This window comes from Natrix helvetica (genome assembly GCF_964273705.1).
Source record: "Natrix helvetica genome assembly, chromosome: 3".
Lineage (NCBI taxonomy): Eukaryota > Metazoa > Chordata > Lepidosauria > Squamata > Natricidae > Natrix > Natrix helvetica.
This window is the reverse complement of record NC_138549.1, coordinates 26,308,726-26,330,694: the sequence shown is the minus strand read 5'-3', so window position 1 is coordinate 26,330,694 and position 21,969 is coordinate 26,308,726. Positions and strand designations below refer to the sequence as shown.

The 21,969-nt window shown below is 40.1% G+C and overlaps 1 protein-coding gene across 10 annotated transcripts in view; it reads right to left on the bottom strand.

The window, feature by feature from the left end:
• Positions 1-21,969, bottom strand: part of DOCK9 (dedicator of cytokinesis 9) — a 137,196-nt gene that overhangs the window by 51,452 nt on the left and 63,775 nt on the right. For all 10 annotated transcript variants that reach the window (XM_081948180.1, XM_081948188.1, XM_081948185.1 and 7 more), the window contains exons 10-28: positions 19,195-19,269; positions 18,968-19,108; positions 18,282-18,485; positions 18,076-18,198; positions 17,470-17,552; positions 12,507-12,629; positions 10,991-11,070; positions 10,719-10,906; positions 10,515-10,580; positions 8,930-9,022; positions 7,419-7,542; positions 7,191-7,312; positions 6,999-7,085; positions 5,699-5,788; positions 4,172-4,287; positions 1,516-1,585; positions 1,289-1,414; positions 713-784; positions 202-348 (exon numbers count right to left, since the gene is read on the bottom strand). In XM_081948180.1, the coding sequence (XP_081804306.1) occupies positions 202-348; positions 713-784; positions 1,289-1,414; positions 1,516-1,585; positions 4,172-4,287; positions 5,699-5,788; positions 6,999-7,085; positions 7,191-7,312; positions 7,419-7,542; positions 8,930-9,022; positions 10,515-10,580; positions 10,719-10,906; positions 10,991-11,070; positions 12,507-12,629; positions 17,470-17,552; positions 18,076-18,198; positions 18,282-18,485; positions 18,968-19,108; positions 19,195-19,269 (2,130 nt within the window). The remainder of the gene's footprint in view (positions 1-201; positions 349-712; positions 785-1,288; positions 1,415-1,515; positions 1,586-4,171; positions 4,288-5,698; positions 5,789-6,998; positions 7,086-7,190; positions 7,313-7,418; positions 7,543-8,929; positions 9,023-10,514; positions 10,581-10,718; positions 10,907-10,990; positions 11,071-12,506; positions 12,630-17,469; positions 17,553-18,075; positions 18,199-18,281; positions 18,486-18,967; positions 19,109-19,194; positions 19,270-21,969) is intronic.

Below are 21,969 nucleotides of genomic sequence, written 5' to 3'. Positions count from 1 at the left end.
ATCAATCATACTTTGAAGGCTTAGCAGGGAAATATTTTGATTATGTATTATTTATATTTTAAAGTTGTATTGTGAGATTCTTGTAAACTGCCCAGTGAAATAGAAATGATTTCAATAAATAAATGCCCACAAAGATAATACATCTGAACAATTCACAGTCATTTGGAAGAACTAATGAGGACATACATACAGTATACTTACTTTTATGAAGACAGCAAGACTATAGTTTGCATTCTTCGAAGCTTCTGGGTTATCCTTATATTTCTGAGTAATGTGGGGCATCAGCATATTGACAACAGTTTCCACGGCATGATGAAACGATGCTGGAAATCTCTGATTTCTCAGCAACTAGAAACAGACAAATCAGAATTTACAAATGGGAACACTGCAAAATTATTCTGTTTATCCATAACGTATGTGTAAAGTTTTCAATTCTGAAACAATTTAAGCTGCAAGAATTCAGTAGTGTTGAAAAATATTGAAATACCTTTATCTGGATATCTATGAAGCTATAAGAAATACTACTCTAAAATATTTATTCAACCAGTTTAGTAGAAGTAATAGCACTAACCACTTCTTGCAATGAACAATTATAGAAAATATAAGTACAGTATCAAGGTAATATTTGGAATTATAAACCAGTCAATTTATAGATGCTTTTTTAAAGGTCAAAAATGGATACCACAATCTCTTGAAGTAGCAGATCATTTACCTTTACTTTAGCATTTTCCAGTAGGTGCTGGGCCATTGATTTGATCAAAATTTCAAAGAAAAACCAGGAATACTATTGGAGAAACAAAAAGTAAATAAATTAGATTTTTTTTTAGTCTACCTTCTTTTTTATAAATAACTCAAAGTGGCGAACTCCTTAATACTCGTTCCCTAATTTTCCCGACAACAACCCTGTGAGGTGAGTTGGGTAGAGAAAAGTGTCTGGCCCAAACTTACCAAGATGGCTTTCATGCAAAAAGTGAGACTATAACTCACATAATCTACTGTATACACATAATCTACTGTATATCACATAATCTACTGTATACCACATAATCTACTGTATACCACATAATCTACTGTATACCACATAATCTACTGTATATACATAATTATATTTATAGGCAATACATTGTTTAGTATGTAAAAACAATATAAGCTATTCATTTATATCTTTAACTTATGATTTATAACTGTTATTGTCAATTATTAAAATTATGACATGCTAAAATTCTTTTCAGGTCTGAGAAACTCTTCAATTGATGGTGCAAACAAAACATCATTTTTCCTTATATACCTTAAGCAGCTTGTTGCTTGTCAGGAAGTCAGTACATGGCTTCAAGATTGTTGTCATGGTTTTGGCAAGTTCTTCATGTACAGTTTTATATTCTGAAGCAATATAAGTTTCTCCTTTAAAAACGTACTTGGAATAAGAAAAATAAAAGAGCTTACATTATGCAAAAAACATTCAGAGTTAGGTTAATCATGCAATTTTTAAACAAAGCAGACTTATATGATTGATACCTTGACATAGGATCTCAAATAGCTATCCAATCCTTCTTCATGACATTGGGCAACCACATGGATAATAACCCTAAGTAAAATAAAGTTAACAATAAGAAATCCTCACACTCTAAATATTTTTAAAATCAGCAATTGGCACATTACAGTCAGTTCTCATCTTATAAGCCATGTGGCACAATAGTTAGAATTAGAATGCAGTATTGCAGGCTAATTCTACTGACTTCCAGGAGTTTGATCCCTCCCAGTTTAAGATTGACTCAGCCTTCCATCTTTCCCAGGTCGGTAAAATGAGGACCCAGATTGTTGCGGGCAATATGCTGACTCTGTAACTGCTTAGAGAGGAATGTGAAACACTATGAAACGGTATATACCGTGTGGTATATATACCGTGTGATATATATACCGTATGGCCCACAACCATAGAGCACACTCCTAGAGTAGTATCGGAAGCCGAGTTCCGGAGTTTGGAAGCCGGAGAAGTTATGCTTGGAGTGCAGCAGCGGCAGCAGCGGCAGCAGCAGCAGCAGAGCCCTGGCCCTGCAGGGAGAGGTGGACCAGGGCATGGTGAGGCTGGAAGACATGCGAGCTGGGGATTGAACAGGCGCTCGCGCAACCATCCTCTCCAGCCAGGCAGAGCTCCATGCACTGACCTAGGGGGTATCCCAAATGTGCCAAGCCGCGGAACCTGCGGGGCAGGCAGAGCACCACGTGGCTTGGTACCTTAGAGATACCCCCTAGGTCAGTGAATGGCTCTCTGCCCAGCTGGAGAAGGGATTTGTCCGGCGGCTGCTCGTGAGTGTGGTCACCTCATGGCTGCTTCACCCCTGAGGCTGTGCCTGGCTCTTTGGGAGCCTGCTCGCAAGGGAATAGCTGCCTGGCATCTCGCCCCTCCGGCCAAGCAGAACACCACTCCCCAACCTAGCGGTATCCCGAAGGCACCAAGCAACGTGAGCGCCTTCCCCCCCAGCTCCCGTGGCTTGGTGCCTTCGGGATATCGCTAGGTCGGTGAGTGGTGCTCTGCCTGGATGGAGGGGGGGGGGGTTTCCCAGGGGGCTTATTTTCAGGGGAGCCTTATATTTTTGCCCACTCAAAAACTTAGGCCTTAGTTTCAGGACAGGCCATATTTTGGGGGAAACACAGTAAGTCTAAGTGCTATTTCTATTGCTACAACCACAATTGGGACTGGAAATTCCACTGTGAGTCATTGAGGTTGTTGAGTTGATTGGGCCCGATTTTACAATAATTTTTACAGTGGTTGTTAAGTGAATCTAGTTTCCCTGGACCTTCTGGAGGCAAATTCCCAGTATATGGGAATGAAGGAAAAGCCTCCTTATGAATACACAGCAGCAGAGTATGAGCATCTACAAAGTCTGTGCTTGCTGAGCATAGAAAGGCTGCCCTGAAGAAGGTGTGAGGGGTTGGAGAAGGTTAAGGAAAGTGTGCTTTCCCACTCCAGTTGGTAGGCCAGCTGTAGACCTACCAGAAGCAGGAGGATCTCACTACAGGAACTCAAACCCTTATCATTATGTATTTTGCTCATTGTCAGTGTTAGGTGCTCAAAAAATGATGAATATCAGCCAGGGGTAGGATTTGGAGGTTCTCTGGATTGGCCATAACATTAGCTATGGATTCTCCTGAACTCGGGCAAACCTGTAGCAGCTCACCCCTGAATGTATAATAATAGCAGTAAAACCCGCAAGTGAAAGTTGTAGTTTTTTCCAATTTTCCAAATCTTTTTTTATTTGTTGCATAGTCTTATTATAGTTATCTTCTTTGATCATTGAATACTTTTCTGTTAGCCAAATTCCAAAATACTTCATCTTTTTTGTATTAATTTGGACCCTGTTTCTAATGCAGATGATAAATACTAAATCATCTGCAAACGCTTCGACTTTATATTCTTTTTTAATTTTTAGTCCTTTTATTTTTTGTTCCCAACTAATTTCCATTAGTAGTACCTCTAAGGTTAAAATAACTAATAGGGGTGATAGGGGGCTTCCTGGTCTTACCTCTTTCAAAATGTTAACTTTTTCTGGAATGTCTCCATTTATTAGCACTTTTGCTGTTTGAATCGAATATATTGTTACCATCTTCACAAATTTCCCTCCGAATTGCATGTTTTTTAATTGTGTAGTAATGAATTGCCAATTCAGATTGTCAAAGGCTTTTTGGGTGACTAAAAAAATCAGTGCAACTTGTTTTCCGGGATGTGCTTTGCAATATTCTAGTGTACTTGTAATTATTCTCAAATTATTTTTGGTCTACGTGAATGACTTCGTTTAGTATTTTTTTTAGTTGTTCCGAAATTATGGATGTAAATATTTTGTAGTCTGTATTTAATAATGAAATGGATCTGTAATTTTTTAACTGTTGATGGTCAGAATCTTCTTTTGGTATGAGTGTGATGTGTGCTTCAATTCATGTTTAGATAATAGGTTGACTTTAATAGTATTAGCCTTCTGTAATTAAGTATATATATATTACTCCAAAGAGTTTACACTAGGTGATAGAATGTCCATAACTGTTGCTTTTACTTTACATCTGTTTTAGTCGTTTTGATTTTACGGTTGATACTTTTAATTATTTTAAACTGCCAAGAATCTGGTCAACTATGTTGCATAAAATCTGATAAATAAATATGTTAAAAACCTTTTACCTTGTCACATTCACTGCAACTTCTTCCTGAGTTGCTCTTGTAAGAACTCTAAACAACTGGTTTAAAATAGTAGGCAGAAATGCTATCATGACATGTCCCTCCATAGCATGAAGGCTCTAGAATAAAAACAATAACTTTGTTTCTAACATACTTATTTTCAAAACTAAATCAAGAGTCTAGAGTTATAATTCTACTAAACCCCAACACCAAGACTGACAAGATTCACACCAGTGGTAGGTTCCGAGCGGTATGGCCCAGTACAGGCATACTGGTGGTAGCTGGGAGCAGTAGGTAACGTACTAGAACGGTGGGCCGTTTGGGCCACCTGCGTTCCTTACCGCTTTTTGAGGCAAACGGGCCAATTGCACACGCGCGGACAGCATGCAGCGCCTGCACGACCTCCGCTGAGCAGCTGAGTGTCGCTGGGTGTGGCGTGTGCATGCATGCCCAGCACACGTGCCCATCGAGGAAGCCTGGCCCTGTCACAGCATACTGGTTGTGACGGCATCCGGAACCCACTATTGATTCACACCAAACTCAGAATAGTTTAAAAACAGAATAAAAATTCGGTAACATAAGCAAGCCAATTTCTATGTTATTTCATAGCTTTCCAGAAGAATCAAGGCAGATAAGAACAGGTAAGATGAGAAAAAACTTTTTTATTGACATACTTTTACTCAAGTGATAAACCCAGAAGAAAAGCACCATGCTGCTGTACTGTTCTAATATAAGCTGAAGGGTCGCTGAACAGGTCTCATTAAAATTATTGTTGGGATATTTTAAACTAACCTTCTAAACAAGGTAAATATGTCAGACATGACTAAATGCCAAAGGTGCACGAAACGCTGTTACCTTCCCACCAAAGGTAGTTCCTATTTTTCTACTTGCATTTTTACATGCTTTAGAACTGCTAGGTTGGCAGAAGCTGGGACAAGTAACGGGAGCTCACTCTGTTACACAGCGCTAGGGATTTGAACAGCCGAACTGCCGGCCTTTCTGATCGACAAGCTCAGTGTCTTAGCTACTGAGCCACTGCATTCCCTGCCATGAATATACAGTGCTAATTGTAACGGAATTTGGTTTCCATTTAATCCTGTCTATCGGGTTATGATTTATTTTTGTTGTAAAGTTGTTATAAAACATACATTCTGACTCCCAGAATAGTGCACATAAACATGAGTAAGACACAATTCACTACCCATTTTGCATGCTGGTATGACAAAGTTCTCCTTATTAATATATACAACCATTGTATTTTGCTCATTCCAAAGTAATTTGCTTGTTCCTGAACTACCAGGATTGGCCTGGAGAAAATGTATGTGGTCCCTAAGAGTTGATACCATCTTGATGGCATCAGTTAATCAAGTCATCCAGAGCCGAGATTGACTTAAGTTTTTTTTTACGTGTAAGGTTTTTAGATTTATTTAGTTCTTGGTTGAATGTATTTAAACAGGCTCTGATCTTGGTAACCATTCATTTGCGCCCATCTAGTGTCCACCTTTTAGTCATCTTATAACAATTTCATACCTTAAGATACTTCACAAGGTCAGCTCCTAAAGCTTGAGCACCAGACATAGTTTTTTGACAGTAATGGAAGAAATTGTTTAAATGCTGGTCCTAGTAAAAAAAAAAAAGAGTAATCATATAACTATTTATATGATATCACTACTTCCATTTAAAAATGCCAATACAGATAAAGGGGGGAATGTTTTGACTTTCAAGAACTCAACAAAATTGAAAAGCTAAAGGAACTTGTCCTTCCCTGTTGAGTTCTCATACATGTAATAAATACAACTTTATTAATTTCAATTATGTAGCACTTATTGCTCCTGAGCCTTCATAATTGCTGTACAAAATACTCGGAAGTGTTCATTTTTCTAATATTTCAAACACCAAAAATGTTAAAATATGCAAGCAAACACCAATTCCTCGCACTGGATTTTCAATAAGTGTATAATACTGTAACTACAAGTGGGATCTCTGAGATGTACATTAGACTTTTCTATTTCTATCTATTCATTACTTGGTAAATACTGTATATGATTTCATTCCAAAGGTTTGCACCAGTTCAAAAATTTGGCTCAAATTTCGTTGGTATTGCTGTTCCATAGATTTCAAAGATTTTTATGCCTGTAATTCATTATTTTACTTCATGAAGGCTGTGTCTAATTAAGATTTAATACTAATAGTAAGCATCCTCTTGTCTATAACCTGCAATGAGTTCCTCCCTCCAACATACCAAATTGATACTTGCTTGAAATTCTCATGTTTTCAGGGAAGTAGGGTGCAAGAAAGAATTGTGATGCCTAGAGCAAAACATGGTCTCTTGGTCCTCCCTTTGTATTTTTTTACTTGTACAAAGTCCCATTACATAAAACTCATAATTTTAATTTTGAAATGTTAGTATTGGACAGATTTGTTTATCCCATGACCTTTCCCCCAGAAAGTCAGAGTATTGTCCTCATCTTGTGCTAATCTAAAACCCAGCACAAAGACAGGAAAATCTGTTGTATATTCTTTCCAACGCTACGCTTGGACAGTTTTAGTCTAATTGGAATCCTGTCATTTACAGAGGGAAAGCTAAATGAGTTTACTTCCCTTTACTTCCCTTTCCTACACTTAGGCAAAGACACATACATTTTCTTCTGCCTTTTGTTCTCTGGGTTGATTGCTGTAGTAAGATGGGCAAGCAAGATAATCAAAACTTGATTGTGTCACATTTTTCATAACTTATATTTTATAATTATAGAATTATAAAAATATGTTATTTTCAGATGAAGCAAAATCAACAGCTTTCCTAAAAAGTCACAGTGTAATTAATACCAACCTGTGTATACACAGTGGAAACTGGGTGAGTTGAAATTGTCAACAGTGGTTTGCCTCCATCTACCCATTTAATTTCAGGGCCGGAATGCTGATATAAAAATAAAAGTTGGTTATTTAATGTATTAAATACAAACCAGCTTTATCTAACAGATAAAACAAACAAATAGGATAGATATTATCTTGGGTTTTTTACTTTGCTCATGCCTGATTCTTGACTGCTAAGATATCCACTTGGAAGATAAACAGATACTGGTATATGTTGTTCATTTGTCACCACTCTGCCATCTTTTAATAACTGAAGCCAGGAATATCCAACTAGAAGGAATGTAGAGACAAATTATATCTTTGCTGTATTCTCTAATAAGTGTTTATGCTTAATTTTAGCTAAATATATCACCTATAAAAAACAACAGAATCAAACCTTGTGTTTCAATTATGTCCTTCTTCTTGGTGGTCCCTTTACTTGAACTGTCACAACTAACGTGATAGAAGGTAAACAATAAATGGTGTTTTTCATGCAGCTGTGTGGGTAATTCTATTTTTACCTAACAAGAAATAAAATGCAAGTTTTGGTTTGGAAAGTGTCTTCTAGCACTGGTATACATATGTACAAGTTTTACAATGTACAACACGTAAGCATATATACATTTACGACTGGACACATTTAAGAGATTTTGTATTAACCTATAAGACCTTAAGCAATGAGGGACCAGCATACTTCCAAGCAAGCCTAGTTCCTACTGTGACCAATTCAAGATTATTTGATTGTACCACATTTCATCAATACTTATTTGCGGTGAAGAAGGAAGAGAACCAGGGGTGGGCTGCTGGGAGTTCGCAGTGGTTCGGGAGAACCTCTAGCTAAGATTCTGTGCAGTTTGGAGAACTCCTGGCTGGCCCCACCCAACCCACCCCGCCCCTCCCAGGAGTCCCCATGCAGCCTGTTTTGGATGCAGGTAAGTGCAGGGAATGTGCAGAGGCTCGAGGAGGGCAAAAAACGAGCCTACTGGAAATTCGAGAAGACCAGAAATGGATTCGTTTCTGGCCTCCAGAGCCTGGGAAGGCCATTTTCACACTCACGGAGGCTCGAGGAAAGCCTCCAGAGCCCAGGGAGGGCAACCCCCCCCCTGGTGCAGGAGGCCAACTATGGCCATGCCCACCCAGCAACCGGGCAGAGAACCCCTTGCTAAAATTGTTGAAGCCCACCCCTAAAGAGAACACTCTCTGTCATGGCATTTTATAAAGATAACATAATAATCACTTAGAGTTAAACTAACACAATCGTATTTCAATGTGTGTTCTTGTTCAAACTATTTTTAATAAGGTTGACATGTGATTTTTCATCATTGTACTACTATATTACTTGTGGTTGCTGTTTTTTATTTTGTGAATTTGACTGGCTGGAGAACAAACTTCAAATAGCAATTCTTCCTACAAGAATCAGAGTGCTGCTAAGATGGAAATTAGATGAAGAGAACTGAAATACTGGTGAGTTTACAAAACAGAATAAAATGTACATTTTACATTTTAAAAAATAGAGTCGAATGCAATTACATGCATTTCCCCATTAATGATCATCTGATATGTTGCTACTCTTTGTATTTTTTCTTTCTGTACATGCTCACTATTTTATTTTTATTTTTTTAAAGAAAAAATTAGTTTTCTAGCATAACATTTTCCTTTAAAAAAAAGCAACTAATCCCAAAAAGATCTTGCATATTTATTGCACATAATCTTACAGAGTTGGAAAATGAGTTGATGTCACTGGGTCACTATATGGGTAGAAACTGAGGGTAGACAGTAGACAGACTTATATCTGCCTCCCTCTGAATAAAAACGCTTGACGTGTTGCAAAGCAACTTCTTCCTTCTTATCCCACTGCATTTCTGGAAATTTGGAGATTTTTGGAGAAAGGAAAGAAGACAAAATTACCTCATCATAAAACTCTGGGTTTTGCTGGTGATGCAGAACTGCAATGAACGCTTGTCTTGTAAATATTGGACTTCCTGGTCTGCCATAGATGCACTAGGAATGAAACAGAGGAAGAAATTGATGGTTGATACTGACCCTATTTTTAAGATATAATTTCTGAAATATTTCATGTGAGATTTCTGTAATGTTCCCCCTTTTTTAACTCTTCTACAAGGTAATTCAAGTTAGCAAAGCTTCTCCTTTAATTATGTCTCAATGGATGAAAAAATGCTCAGAAAATATTCTGCAGACTGTTACTCTATTTAACAACACTTAACAGTAGGGATGTGAAGCACTTTGATAGGGGTAGATGACCCCTATCAGCTTTCAGTCTAAAGTGCTTCACATTCCTACTGTACAACTTCTGGAATGTAACAGTAAACACTCTGTGATATATGGAATATACGATGAAAGGATTATTATTTCTTTAGAGATTGATTCTGATTGTACCAGAGTCTGGCGTGAATATGTGAAGGAAGGGGAGACAGCTTTTGTACTAACAGAGCAAAGTTCAAACTCTGCTACAATTGCTTTCTTCAAGGGGGAATTCCTAGTTTTTACTGATTTCATTTCGTTATTCCCATAATGGATTTAGAGCTTGTACTTTCCTTGAACCTGATAATTCAATGGGAAGCAACACAGAGATAAGAAATAAACTGAAAGTTTTTTTAAAAGGCAGGGTGATGCAATGTGCATAAACTGAGACTTGCTAAATTGCTTTTAACCCTTATTTAGTGCATCTATATCTCTTAAAACAAAGGTTTTTTTAAAAGCATGGTATTTCTTACATAATATTGGCTACATTGGGAAAGTTATTAATAAAAAGTAAACAAAGTTCTTTGTATCCGCTTTTCCTTATCTTGAAATTCAATTCTAAATACCAAAGAATATCCACACAAAACAAAACAAAAAACCAGCTGTGTTAAAGAGAAGCACATTAACACAAATTACAACCACATACCACTGTGAATGTTGCAATTTTTAAAACTTCCTGAAATATTGTTTTTGTCACTATTTTCCTGAAATTTTGTATCTTTAAAGTCTGAGTTCAAATCTTTGTTAAAACACCTAATGGAAAAGTATATTTCTTAAAAGCTGTACCTACTCTGATTTAAAACAGAAAAATCACAGCTCTGCCTCAGTATGAAAAATAACTTTGCAAGCAATTGGTTGATTCTAATTTTAAGCAGCAAACTTCTTAAAGATGGGTTTATATCATTTGTTTATATTTCTACATCTATACGGAAAATAAGTTTAATGTAATACAGAAACCAAATTACTTAGCAGCTATAGTTAACTTGATTTTTCCTTAACTTCTGTATTATTTCACTGAAAAACAATTCCAACTCCATTTGTTTCTTTAGAAAAAGCAGAGTAGAGTTGTCCATATAAGCACAGCTTGTTCTTATAGCCAGATTTACTTATACTTATGTAAAACACAGAATATAATATTAAGGGACTTGAGGATGTATCTTAGTTATTGCCCCATTATTTGTACCATAAATTGATATTAATGACTGAACAACCACAAGCCAAATCAACATACCTTCAGAGGCCGAGAATCTTCATCATCAGAATCTCTGAATTCTATGCACACTGCAATATTTCTTGCCTAAAAAGAGCACAGAAAGTAAGTTTAGTTGCTTTTATTTTCCAGTACATAAATCAAATTTCCAACGATGAGACACGTTTTTACTCAGATTCAATTTAGCTTTGAATCTGAACATAATTAACAGGCCTACTAACTCACCTTTGCAAATGACTTCTGACTGTCATATTTCAAGTGTTTTGGATAAACATAAAGGTGATTGTTGTAGATGGTGAAAGGCTGAGTATGTTTTGGTATACAGGGAACAAATTCCTCTACTTCAAACGTTACTACTGCCTTGGAACTGTTTTCAAATTGTATCATGGGAATGTATGATGAATTAACAAAATCTGAAAATATATTAAAATTGAATTTAAAAATGGAAGAACAAAGCCATTGTACCCACTTTTTACAATAGGTTTTTCAATACTTACTTGGTACGTCCGGAGAAACATTATCAATTGTTATGTCTAGGTTTCCTAAAATAACTGGCAACTTAGACATCTTTTCAGGCCTATGAGAAAAACAAAAAACAAATATGACCTAATAGAAAAATAGTTGAGACAATATATTCAATCTCAGTTATGAAAAAAGAGAATAGTTCAACTCATTTCAAATTAACACAACAGTCAGTGGGCTCTAGGTCACCCTGAAAGAAGGGATATTTGTCTACCTCATAGATTCCTGGTACTCCAGTTTCCCATCCCTCCCAAAAGTCCCCAGAGAATCAGAGGGTCTGTTCAACATAGAGCATTATGTCTTGTCTGCAGGCGTGGTATTCAGTTACCTTACCTACCGGTTCGCAAATGTGAGCACTGACTTCAGCGCATGTGCTTTTGTTTAAAAAGGAGCCTAAATGGGATGCCATAGAGGTGACAGGTGGGCAGGGCCACCCACGATTTCCGCTACCAGTTCGGGTGAACCGGTCTGAACTGGTAGAATACCACCTCTGCTTGCATGATATAACAGAGCTCAGAAGCAGAATAAAATAGAGGAATCCTCCATCATTTGCACAAAGTTCCTGATTTATGCTTTTCTTTCCTTCTGCCTGCCTACAATGCATGGTAAGTCCTTGACCTTTGGAGAGGCTTTTCAGAAGGCAAACAATGGAAAAAGATAATCTAGCAGACGCTGAATTGTCCTCTGTGGGAGATGCTCCAGAGGAAGCTGCATTGAGTAGGAGATTGGACTAAATGAGTTCTAAAATTCCTTCCAAATCTACAGTTCCACGAAATATATTTACATTTTGTATTCTAGAGAAATAATTGTTGCTCCTATTGACATAATGTACAATACAACTTTATATCTGCAAACCCTAATCCACAAAATGTTTTCACAAATTCCACAAATATTCACATCCACAGAATTATCTTTGCAATTTTTAGTCTTTTCAAAAAAATGTCTTCTGCTACAATTTCTTTATTTAACCGGTACATTTGCAAGATTTTCATTTTTTCCTACATATAATTTTTTATAGTTTCAGACAACAGGAAGTCTTTCTCTTTAATTGTGTTTGTTTTCATTTTAACAGTAAGAAAAATGTATAAATAGTATCCACTTTTGCAAGGAAACCTTAAGAACTCATGAGTCAGGTTTCAAACTCCTAATTCTTCCAGAGTGTTCTTAATACATCAAAACTAAATGTAAAATTATTGATTTTAAACTTTTAAATCATGGAATACATATCGGTACTAAAGCCATTTTTGAATAAATCACATAGACAGGATCAGTTAAAAATAAACTAATTAAAAAATAATATAAAACACAAAAGAGGAAGATCTGGAGAGCTTTGATTTATCATTTCACAACTCTTTTATAACTTTGCGGTCATAACTCTATTGGAGAGAAAAAAAAGAGCACCACACCATTCCAGGCAACACACGTGACACAAATCAGTTTATTACCATTTCATATGAATAATTTCATTTTTATGTAAAACAAACCACTCACTTTTTGAAATCAGCTAACAATTTAAGCATGTCTTCATTTGAAAGTTTGTTACTATCCTGTTTGTAAAGTGTAGAAAATCTTGCACTTTTGTCCAGTGTTCCAGCCATATCCTTAAACAGTGTTCTGAAATACAAGTTTTTAAAATGAAAACTGTCTACCTAAGCATCATACTGGGAAAACAAAAATGAAAGGCAGTTTAGAAAGTATTAGCATATTAATTTACTGAAATTAATATAAACGGTTGAACAAAAAGCAGGACATTCCAATTCTATAATAATAATAATAAATAATAAATATTTATTTCTTAGCCGCACCCTCTCCCGAAGGACTCGGGGCGGCGTACAACAAAACATAGGAAATAAATATATCGACATACATATAACAAAACATATACCAAGACATATATACGACATATACAAGGAGTAGGTGAACTGATAGATAAAAACAAGTAAAAACACAATGTTTCAAAACCCCTAAATAAATTGAATGCAATTAAAATACCCCAAATAAAAAACCCGTCAGGAGCGATATAGTTGGATCAAAGTTGAGCCAGGCCAGCAACTTGAAAAAGGTGGGTCTTGAGCTTTACACGAAAGGAGCGGACGTCAGAGGTATTCCTAATATCTGGGGGGAGGTCATTCCACAGGGCTGGGCCCGCCACAGAGAAGGCTCTACTCCTAGGCGCCACCCCTCGACACTGTCTGGTGGACGGCACCTGGAGGAGGCCCTCTCTGTGCGAGCGGATTGGTCGCAGGGATGTATGGGGCAGAATACGATCCCGCAAGTAACTAGGTCCTAAGCCATGGAGCGCTTTAAAGATTGTTATCAAAACCTTGAAACGCACCCGATAGACCACAGGAAGCCAGTGCAGCTCGCGCAGGAATGGTGTCACATGGGAGTACCTAGTACTCCCCATAATTACCCGCGCGGCTGCGTTCTGGACCAACTGTAGCCTCCGGGTGCATTTCAAGGGAAGCCCCATGTAGAGAGCGTTACAGTAGTCCAAGCGAGACGTCACCAGCGCATGAGTGACTGTGCGTAAGGCGTCCCGGTCCAGTAGGGGGCGCAATTGGCGCACCAGGCGAACCTGGTGGAACGCCCCCCTTGCCACGGCTGTCACATGGTCATCCATGGACAGCCGGGCATCCAGGAGGACGCCCAAATTGCGCGCCCGCTCCACAGGGGCAAGTTGAATGCCCCCGATGGCCAATGATGGAATTAATTGGCTGAACCGGGGAGCCGGTACCCACAGCCACTCCGTCTTGGAGGGGTTGAGTTTGAGTCGGTTGTCATCCATCCAGATCCGTACGGCTTCCACACACCGGGACATCACTTCGATGGCCTCGTTGGGGTGGTTCGGGGTGGAAAAGTACAGCTGAGTATCATCAGCGTACAGATGGTATCCCACCCCGAAACCACGGATGATCTCACCCAGCGGCTTCATATATGTGTTGAACAGGAGTGGCGAGAGGACCGACCCCTGTGGCACCCCACAAGTAAGGGGGCGTAGGGTCGACCTCTCCTCCCCTGCCAACATACGCTGCGTCCGGCCAGAAAGGTAGGAGCCGAACCACCGCAAAACGGTGCCCCGGACCCCCAACCCCTCCAGCCGGCGCAGCAGGATACCATGGTCGATGGTATCAAAAGCCGCCGAGAGGTCTAATAGGACCAGGATAGAGGAACAACCTCTATCTCTGGCCCTCCAGAGATCATCCACCAACGCGACCAAGGCCGTCTCCGTGCTGTGACCGGGGCGGAAGCCGGACTGGCGCGGGTCTAGATAATCATTTTCCTCCAGATGCCGTGGAAACTGGTAGGCCACCACACTCTCTACAACCTTCCCCAAAAAGGGAAGGTTGGAGACAGGACGATAATTGGCCAGCTCCAAAGGATCCAGGGAAGGCTTCTTGAGCAAGGGTCTCACCACCGCCTCTTTCAAGGCGGCCGGGAGAGACCCCTCGCTCAGCGAGGCGTTCACTAGGTCCAGGAGCCAGTCTCGTGTAACCTCCCAGGATGCCAGTACAAGCCAGGAGGGGCACGGGTCCAATAAACATGTGGTGGGTCGCAGTCGTCCACGCATTCTGTCCAAATCCTCGATGGCAACCAAGTCAAACTCCTCCCAGGTCGATTCCTCAAGACTCGCCACGGACGTCTCCATTGGACCACTAACAGGGACCCAATCCTTCCGAATTTGAGCGATTTTATCCTGCAGATATTTCCCAAATTCCTCTGCTCTGCCCTGTAGAGGGGCCTCCCACGGCCTCTGAAACAAGAGGGAGCGGGACACCCGAAACAGGGCGGCAGGGCGGTTCTCTGCGGATGCAATGAGAGTGGCACAATATTGGCGTTTGGCCACTCTCAATGCCACAAGGTACGTCCTTAAATGGGCTCGTGCCTGTGTTCGATCAAGTTCGGAACGAGAGGATCTCCAACGACTCTCTAGACGTCTCTTGCGGCATTTCATCACCCTCAGCTCCTCGGTAAACCAAGGGGCCAGGGTGGATCATTGCCGCCGGAGAGGCCGCAAAGGCGCCACCCGGTTCAAGGCCCCGGAAGTCGCATTATTCCACGCGACCACCAGGTCCTCTACCCGGGGGCGGGTCAAGGTTACAGGAGGTGGCCCAAGCTCCGTCTGGAACCTATCTGGTTCCATCAGGCACCTGGGGCGGAACCATCTAGTGCTTTCCGGTTCCGCCTCCCCGCAGCGGGAGGTAGCACCAGGGAAGTCAAGACGAAGGAGTGAGTGATCTGACCATGACAGGGGAGTGATGGTTAAGTCCCCTCCTCCCAGATCACTCAACCACTGGCCAGAGACAAAAACGAGGTCCAGAGTGTGTCCTCCCTCGTGTGTCGGGCCCTGAATCATTTGAGTCAGGTCCATGGCTGTCATGGAAGCCATGAACTCCCGAACCCCCTCTGATGCTTCTCCCATCGATGGCAGGTTAAAATCCCCCATCACTAAAAGTTTGGGGGTCTCAACCGCCACCGATGCGATCAGCTCGAGGAGTTCAGTCAGGGCCGCTGATGTATAGCGAGGAGCCAGGTATACTATCAGCAGGCCCAACTGTCTCCCAGGGCCCCATTTCACAACAAGGGATTCACATCCGGACGTCTGTGGCGCAGTAGACTCCCTCGGCTCTAAGTCCTCCCGAATAATTACTGCCACCCCACCGCCCCTTCCCTGGGCCCGGGGCTGATGAAATGCTCGGTAGCCTGGTGGGCACATTTCCACGAGGGGAAGACCTCCCTCGTGGCCCAACCAGGTCTCCGTTATTCCCTCGAGGTCCGGCTCCCCCTCTAAAATTAGATCGTGAATGAGGGGGGCCTTGTTAACAACGGACCTCGCATTGCATAACAACAGCCTCAGGCCCTGGGTCTGTAACTCTTGACCACCTAGACCGCGGGGATTGGTACAAGCGACCGGGTGTAACCAGCAACCACGGTCTCCCAACCGACTATAAGTTCTTAATCTGTCCTCGTATCTGCCCCTCCCTGCGACCGTTGGAATTAAAGAGCCCTGTATAGGAATGATATCCTCCCCCTCCTCCTCCCTTCCGCTCCTTCTGCTCACGACCACACCTGGAGGCCCAGCTCTCACACCGCTCTTGATCTGACCCACCCGCCCCCGCCCCCCCACCCTGGAGCCCCCTAAAAAGGATAGAAAACATTTCATTTAAAACCCCCTAAGTTTGCGCTTCCTCCACCTCTCTGGGTTCACAAACCCGTCATCAAGGTGGGCCCCGGAGGGGGCAAAGGGCCATGCCTGCGAGAGGGGGGATTCCCGCAGCTGGAGCAAGTCCGACCTCGAATACGTAATGGTAAAAAGCTATGACAAAGTCAGGGTGCTGTTGATGTTAAAATCAATAAGCCAGGATCTAATGGGAGGAAAGAAATGTCCACGATCACAACTAGGTGGGAAGATCTTATGTTGGCCAGGTGATCGGTTGGAAGATGGATGGTAAATAAATAGATGGAGGCCTGGGTGCGGTCCATTATGGGCGGAAGAGGGCAGATAGTTTGTAGTAGCTAGTTGTTATAAAATAGCAGATGGCGAGGGTGGGAGGGGGAGAGGTAGTAGGAGTAGCCCGGCAGGTGAAATGCCATAAGTCATAAATAGCAGGAAGTCAGCAGGATACCAGATGTTAAGCGGGCAGATTATAGTCATCAGGGGCACCTGGGCACAAGCCATGGCAGATAGTTTGCAAAAGGACAGTAGATCTTAATCTGCCAGGTGGAGGGGGGGCAATAGATCTTAGTCTGCCAGGTGGGGGGGGGGCTCCTGCCTGTTTCCAGGACAGGCCCTGTTCTGCCCCTACTGCAGAAGCCCTGTTCTGCCCCTCTTCCCCTTTCTGCCTGGTTCCAGCACACAGCACAGCTTCCACAGCTTCCAGCAGCTAGTCCTGGCTTCAACCTGCCTCCCCTCCTGGTCTGGGCGCCGTTCCAGCCGACTTACGGCCCTCTCGAAGGCCTCTCGAAGGCCTTCCGTCGGCATCCTGCATCACGGGCCTCTCTCCGTCCTCGCGCTGCCCTCCGGTGGCCGCCGCCATAATCGGTCTCCAATTCCAACTGCAATCTCCATGTCAGCCAGTGCTTTCTTAATCTCCCTCTGGCTATTCGTCATCCTGACGGACCAAATTAGGTCTCAAAGAAAACCAGGGTGGTCATTGAGGCTCAATCCCGGCCCAAAAGGTGGAAAAAGGGCCGGCAGCAACCCCTCCTTTGTCAAAGAGCTCCGGAGCATTTTCGGAGCTCAGAAGTCAGCTGCCATTCCCCGGAAGCTCCTCCTCCTTCTTTTTCTAGCTAATTTGTCATAAATGTTGGGGATGATGCCAAACTAGAAATACATTTAAACCATTACTTTTATTCAAGGGGAAGGAGCACTCGCATAAATTAATTTACCAATTAATCTGAAATACAAATCAGAGAATTCTTGGATTAAATCAAGAATACTATCATGCATTACCTGGCTGCCCATGCAAATGGCATTCTGTATTGCCCTAGTCGTTGGCAAGCCTGCTTTGCATTTTTCAGAACCTTTTGAGCAACCTGTAAGCAGTCAGAAAAAGAACTGAATTACAATTCAAAATCCCCCCCCCTGCATACATTTTTGCAATCCCTATTCTTACTGAAACTGAAATGTCTCCCACTCCCTTTTCTTAATTTATCAAACTACTATGGGCTTCAAACTCTCAATCAAATTCAGCCTTAACTCCTAAAATTTATCTAAAAGGTTGTTTCTCATGTTTTTTTTAATTACAATTAAGTTCTAGTTTTCCAAACAAATCTTAAATCAAAAGCAATATTTGAGACTCCTTAACAGATTATTCAATCGTTGATTTTACTATCTTTTTTAGTCTGCTTAGGCCATTCGTCAACAAATTTCAGCACAGAAGATACAACTTTGCCTACAATCTGTATTTGCCCATGTCTGCCGAGCATAGGAATTAAACTGAAAGCAAAATCTGGCAATGATGTCTTAAATATGTGCACATTTCAATTTGATGATGTTGAGTTACCAGGTTATAGACAAATTCATAAATTAGAAATATCCAACAATCAAAGCAAATACCTTAGAAGAATCGGAACTTTTCATATATGGCTCAGCACAATGAGTAATGCTCCCTTGTAGGACTTTTTCTATTCTGGCCACTAGAAATATATCCGGGTGTGGACACGTTACTGAGAATATTCCCTAAAAACAAATTAATTGCTTCATTAATTCTTAAATATAAATATGGGACACTGATTTGTAATGAAACATTATTTTTTCCTTACTTGTTTGGGATATTGTAGTATAACGTCTGAAATAATATCCTGAATTGGATGTAAGCAATCACTACTCCCATTCAACAACTCCTGTGATGTATTAGCTAGCATATGTCTCACTGTACTATGATTCAAATCAACATGGAAATCTGATGAAATCTTCCGATTATGCTTAACATCGAATAGTGACAGTGAGATGAAAAATGGCTCTACCTGGACATCAAAAAAGAAGACATGAACATAATAATGGCAAATGCTAATTTACTTGTAACAATAGATAATGTAGAACCGCCGGAAGAAAAATCAGTTTTTATATTGCACATTAACGTTTACATGATGAATGCCATTAAACAGAATAGTACCTTATGTTCCATATATTCTTGTCTGGATCCTACTAGTACTATATATAGTCAAATGTTTAATACTACAATATTATACCTCTTAAAAATCCACATGTGCCCCTTACTTAAACAAAACATACTCTGTTCTATATAACTTCCAATTCCTTGGAAGGGAATATTCCTTGGTGGTAAAACCTTGTCATTTAATTTGTTCTTGGACTGGATTGTAAAACTCTGATAAATTTTCAGATGAAATTATATTTTCTCAGAATGTTTTGAGTCTTAAACATCAAAATATATATTAGATATTCTTCTTGAAGCATTACATGTGAAAGATTCACCATTACATCTTACATTTGTTGTTGGTCCCTCTTCATTTTCAGCCACGCAGCTTTGTAGATTGAAAGATAAGTCATTGCACTTCACCAGGATTTTCTTCCCAAACTTCTCTTCAAATGGCTTAACTTCAGGCTCAATACCGGAAAAGTCTAGTTTCTTTAAAAGAAACAAATATTGAAAATAACCTTTAAATACTCAACATTATATAAAGGCTTTGGATTTTTCCCTGCAATCAGTCTTACCTGGGCATCTGGGTCTAGTGCAAAGAGCTTAACCCTGCTTTCATTTTTGAATTTGAATTCAGAATCTCTGCAACTCTACAAAATAAAATAGCATTTTTAAAATTAATAAATATTTTTTCCTTCTTTCTTGACGGTAATTTTTCCTAGACTAAATGGATCTCTCAAGAACAGATGTTAAATCCTCTGTAGGACTAGTTATGATAACAGTATGAGACGACACAGGCCAGTTTGGACCCTGGAATATTTCTCACCGGTATGGCGATCTGATTGGTAATTTTAAATCTTTCTTCCAATTTATCATCTCTAGGCATATTTCTATGTTCTTTGGATCATTTAATCATTTAAATCAATTAATTATAACATTTGTCTCATGAATAGCACATTAATATACTGATGTGTAAAAAGGAAAAATAAAGAATTGCAAATAAAACCAGCGGTCACTTTTTTCCTCATTTCTTTTTTTATTTGTAACCTTCTCAGGCTTTAAATTTCCACTTTTATTCATCCCTTTCCTTTAATTGAAGGACGAACTTGTAGAGAATGTGGAAAGTAAAGGCCAAAGTAGTCCTCAATGGTGGTAGAAGCATTTGGAGCTTTAACTCCTGAGCTGGGAGACTGGCTCCAACGAATTCCAGGAGCAACTTCAGAGCTCTCAATCCAGAAGAATGCAGTGCTAGGAACAGCTAAGATGCTGCATAGAACCCTTAAACTCTGGTGGAGGACCCAAAATTGAGGAAGACACAACCCCCCCATAAGTGTGAGAAGGCATTTTTTCATACACACACACACATATGTATACATGTCTGTGTGTGTGTGTGACTTTATAAATGTATGAGTATTTATGTGTGTGTGTACGTATAATGTAAACATGTATGTATGTATATGTTTGTGTCTATTTACGTTAAAAAATACACATATACACAATACAGAAAGAGAAGTTTGATGGTGTGTAGTAGGAAAGGAACAATACAGTAGGCATACACTAACAGATCCAGTCTGAAGTATAAAAATATGGCAATTCTTTAATATGCTACGGTAGTATATTTCATTCTGCACTCTTTTACAAAAATAGAATCTATTTCTGTAAATTCTACATTTTACTTGCTTTTGTAGTAAAATATAACCTTTCTAACCAACTTTATTTCCTGTCTATAATTATTTTGGTTCAGAAAAAGAAGATGGCATTGGTAGAGAAGCCTTCAGTAGACCAAGAAAGGGATGGCAAGTGCCTCTTGCAAAGATTTATCATGAAACAGGACAGGTGATCCTGTCATGAGTAGCCAACCTTAAAAAAATGAAGGAAGACAGAATCTCCATAGAGAAATACAATTGCCAAACCATTCTGTAGTGTTTGTTTCTACAGAAAATATATAAAACAGACTGATGCCAAGAAACAGAGCATAATTCACAAGGGCACTTATATTTTTGAAACCATCCAGAGATTAAACAAAATTAATCTTACTGTAAATAGCAACAAAAAGTGCACAGTGCAAAGTTCAGAAGACAGGGAAAATAGTACCTAAGAAAAACATAAGCCAAAATAGCTGCTGGATCTTAAGGAAACAGGAAGCCTCATTTGAGGCACCAAGATTAGATATAATAAGCAGGTGTTCTGAACCTCAAGGGACAGTCAAATCCTAGTCACTTTCTAGAGTGCAACATTTCCTGTTTCACACTGTATTTTAACTGAATTTAGAAAGAAATAGTTTTGAATACATCTCATAAGTATGTATTTAGCTTCATGTGCATCAGTGGCTAACACTATATACCATACACAACCATCTAGTCATCCCAACATCACACACAAATCCCATTTTGCTTTTAATGACCATAAAAGACATTTCTAGAATGAAAAGTATGATGTGACTTCAATTAATTTAAACTTCACCTTGTAGAAAATTGCTTACTTTCTTTCCCAGTCCCAGAAAAAAGGTTGGCATTCAGTCTCAAATGTTTTTTTTAAGGCTGTCCTTCATTGATATAAGTGTAATGTCCCAATACATGGTAATATTCTATCAAAAAGTATATCCTAATTCTTACATTGGATTTTGAGATGTAGTGCAGATGTTTACCTGATCTAAGCAGAATATTCAAGGGGCAAAAGCACACAGAACATTGCAAAGAATAGAAGTTTTTTAAACAGAGAGCCAAATAGGAGCAAACTTTCTGGCAAGAAAAATTAATCTGATAGTAACAAGTTAAGATAAAACAAATAAGAACTAAAATATTGAGTAAAGAATGGAGATGAAATTCCAGGCAAGTGGCTGCATAGAGGGGACAATACAAAATAATCAGTGGTGAAATTCAAATTATTTTACTACTGGTTCTGTGGGCGTGGCTTGGTGGGCGTGGCAAGAGAAGGATACTGCAAAATCTCCATTCTCACCCTACTTCTGGAGAAAGGATACTGCAAAATCTTTAATCTCACCCCACTACTGGGGGAAGGATACTGCAAAATCCCCGTTCCCTCCCCACTCCTGAGGAAAGCATACTGCAAAATCTTTATTCCCACCCCACTCCTGGGGGAAGGATACTGCAAAATCTCCATTCCCACCTCTGGCCAGCCAGAGGTGGTATTTGCCGGTTCTCCAAACTACTCAAATTTTCCCCTACCGGTTCCCCAGAACCGGTCAGAACTCGCTGAATTTCACCCCTGAAAATAATATGTTCCATTGTTTCAATTATTCCTCCACCACATGGGCCCAATCTCCATTCCAAAGGGATCTTTTGGTATCTCCTTTTAGTAACAGCTTGCTTTGAGAAAAAAAGAACTCA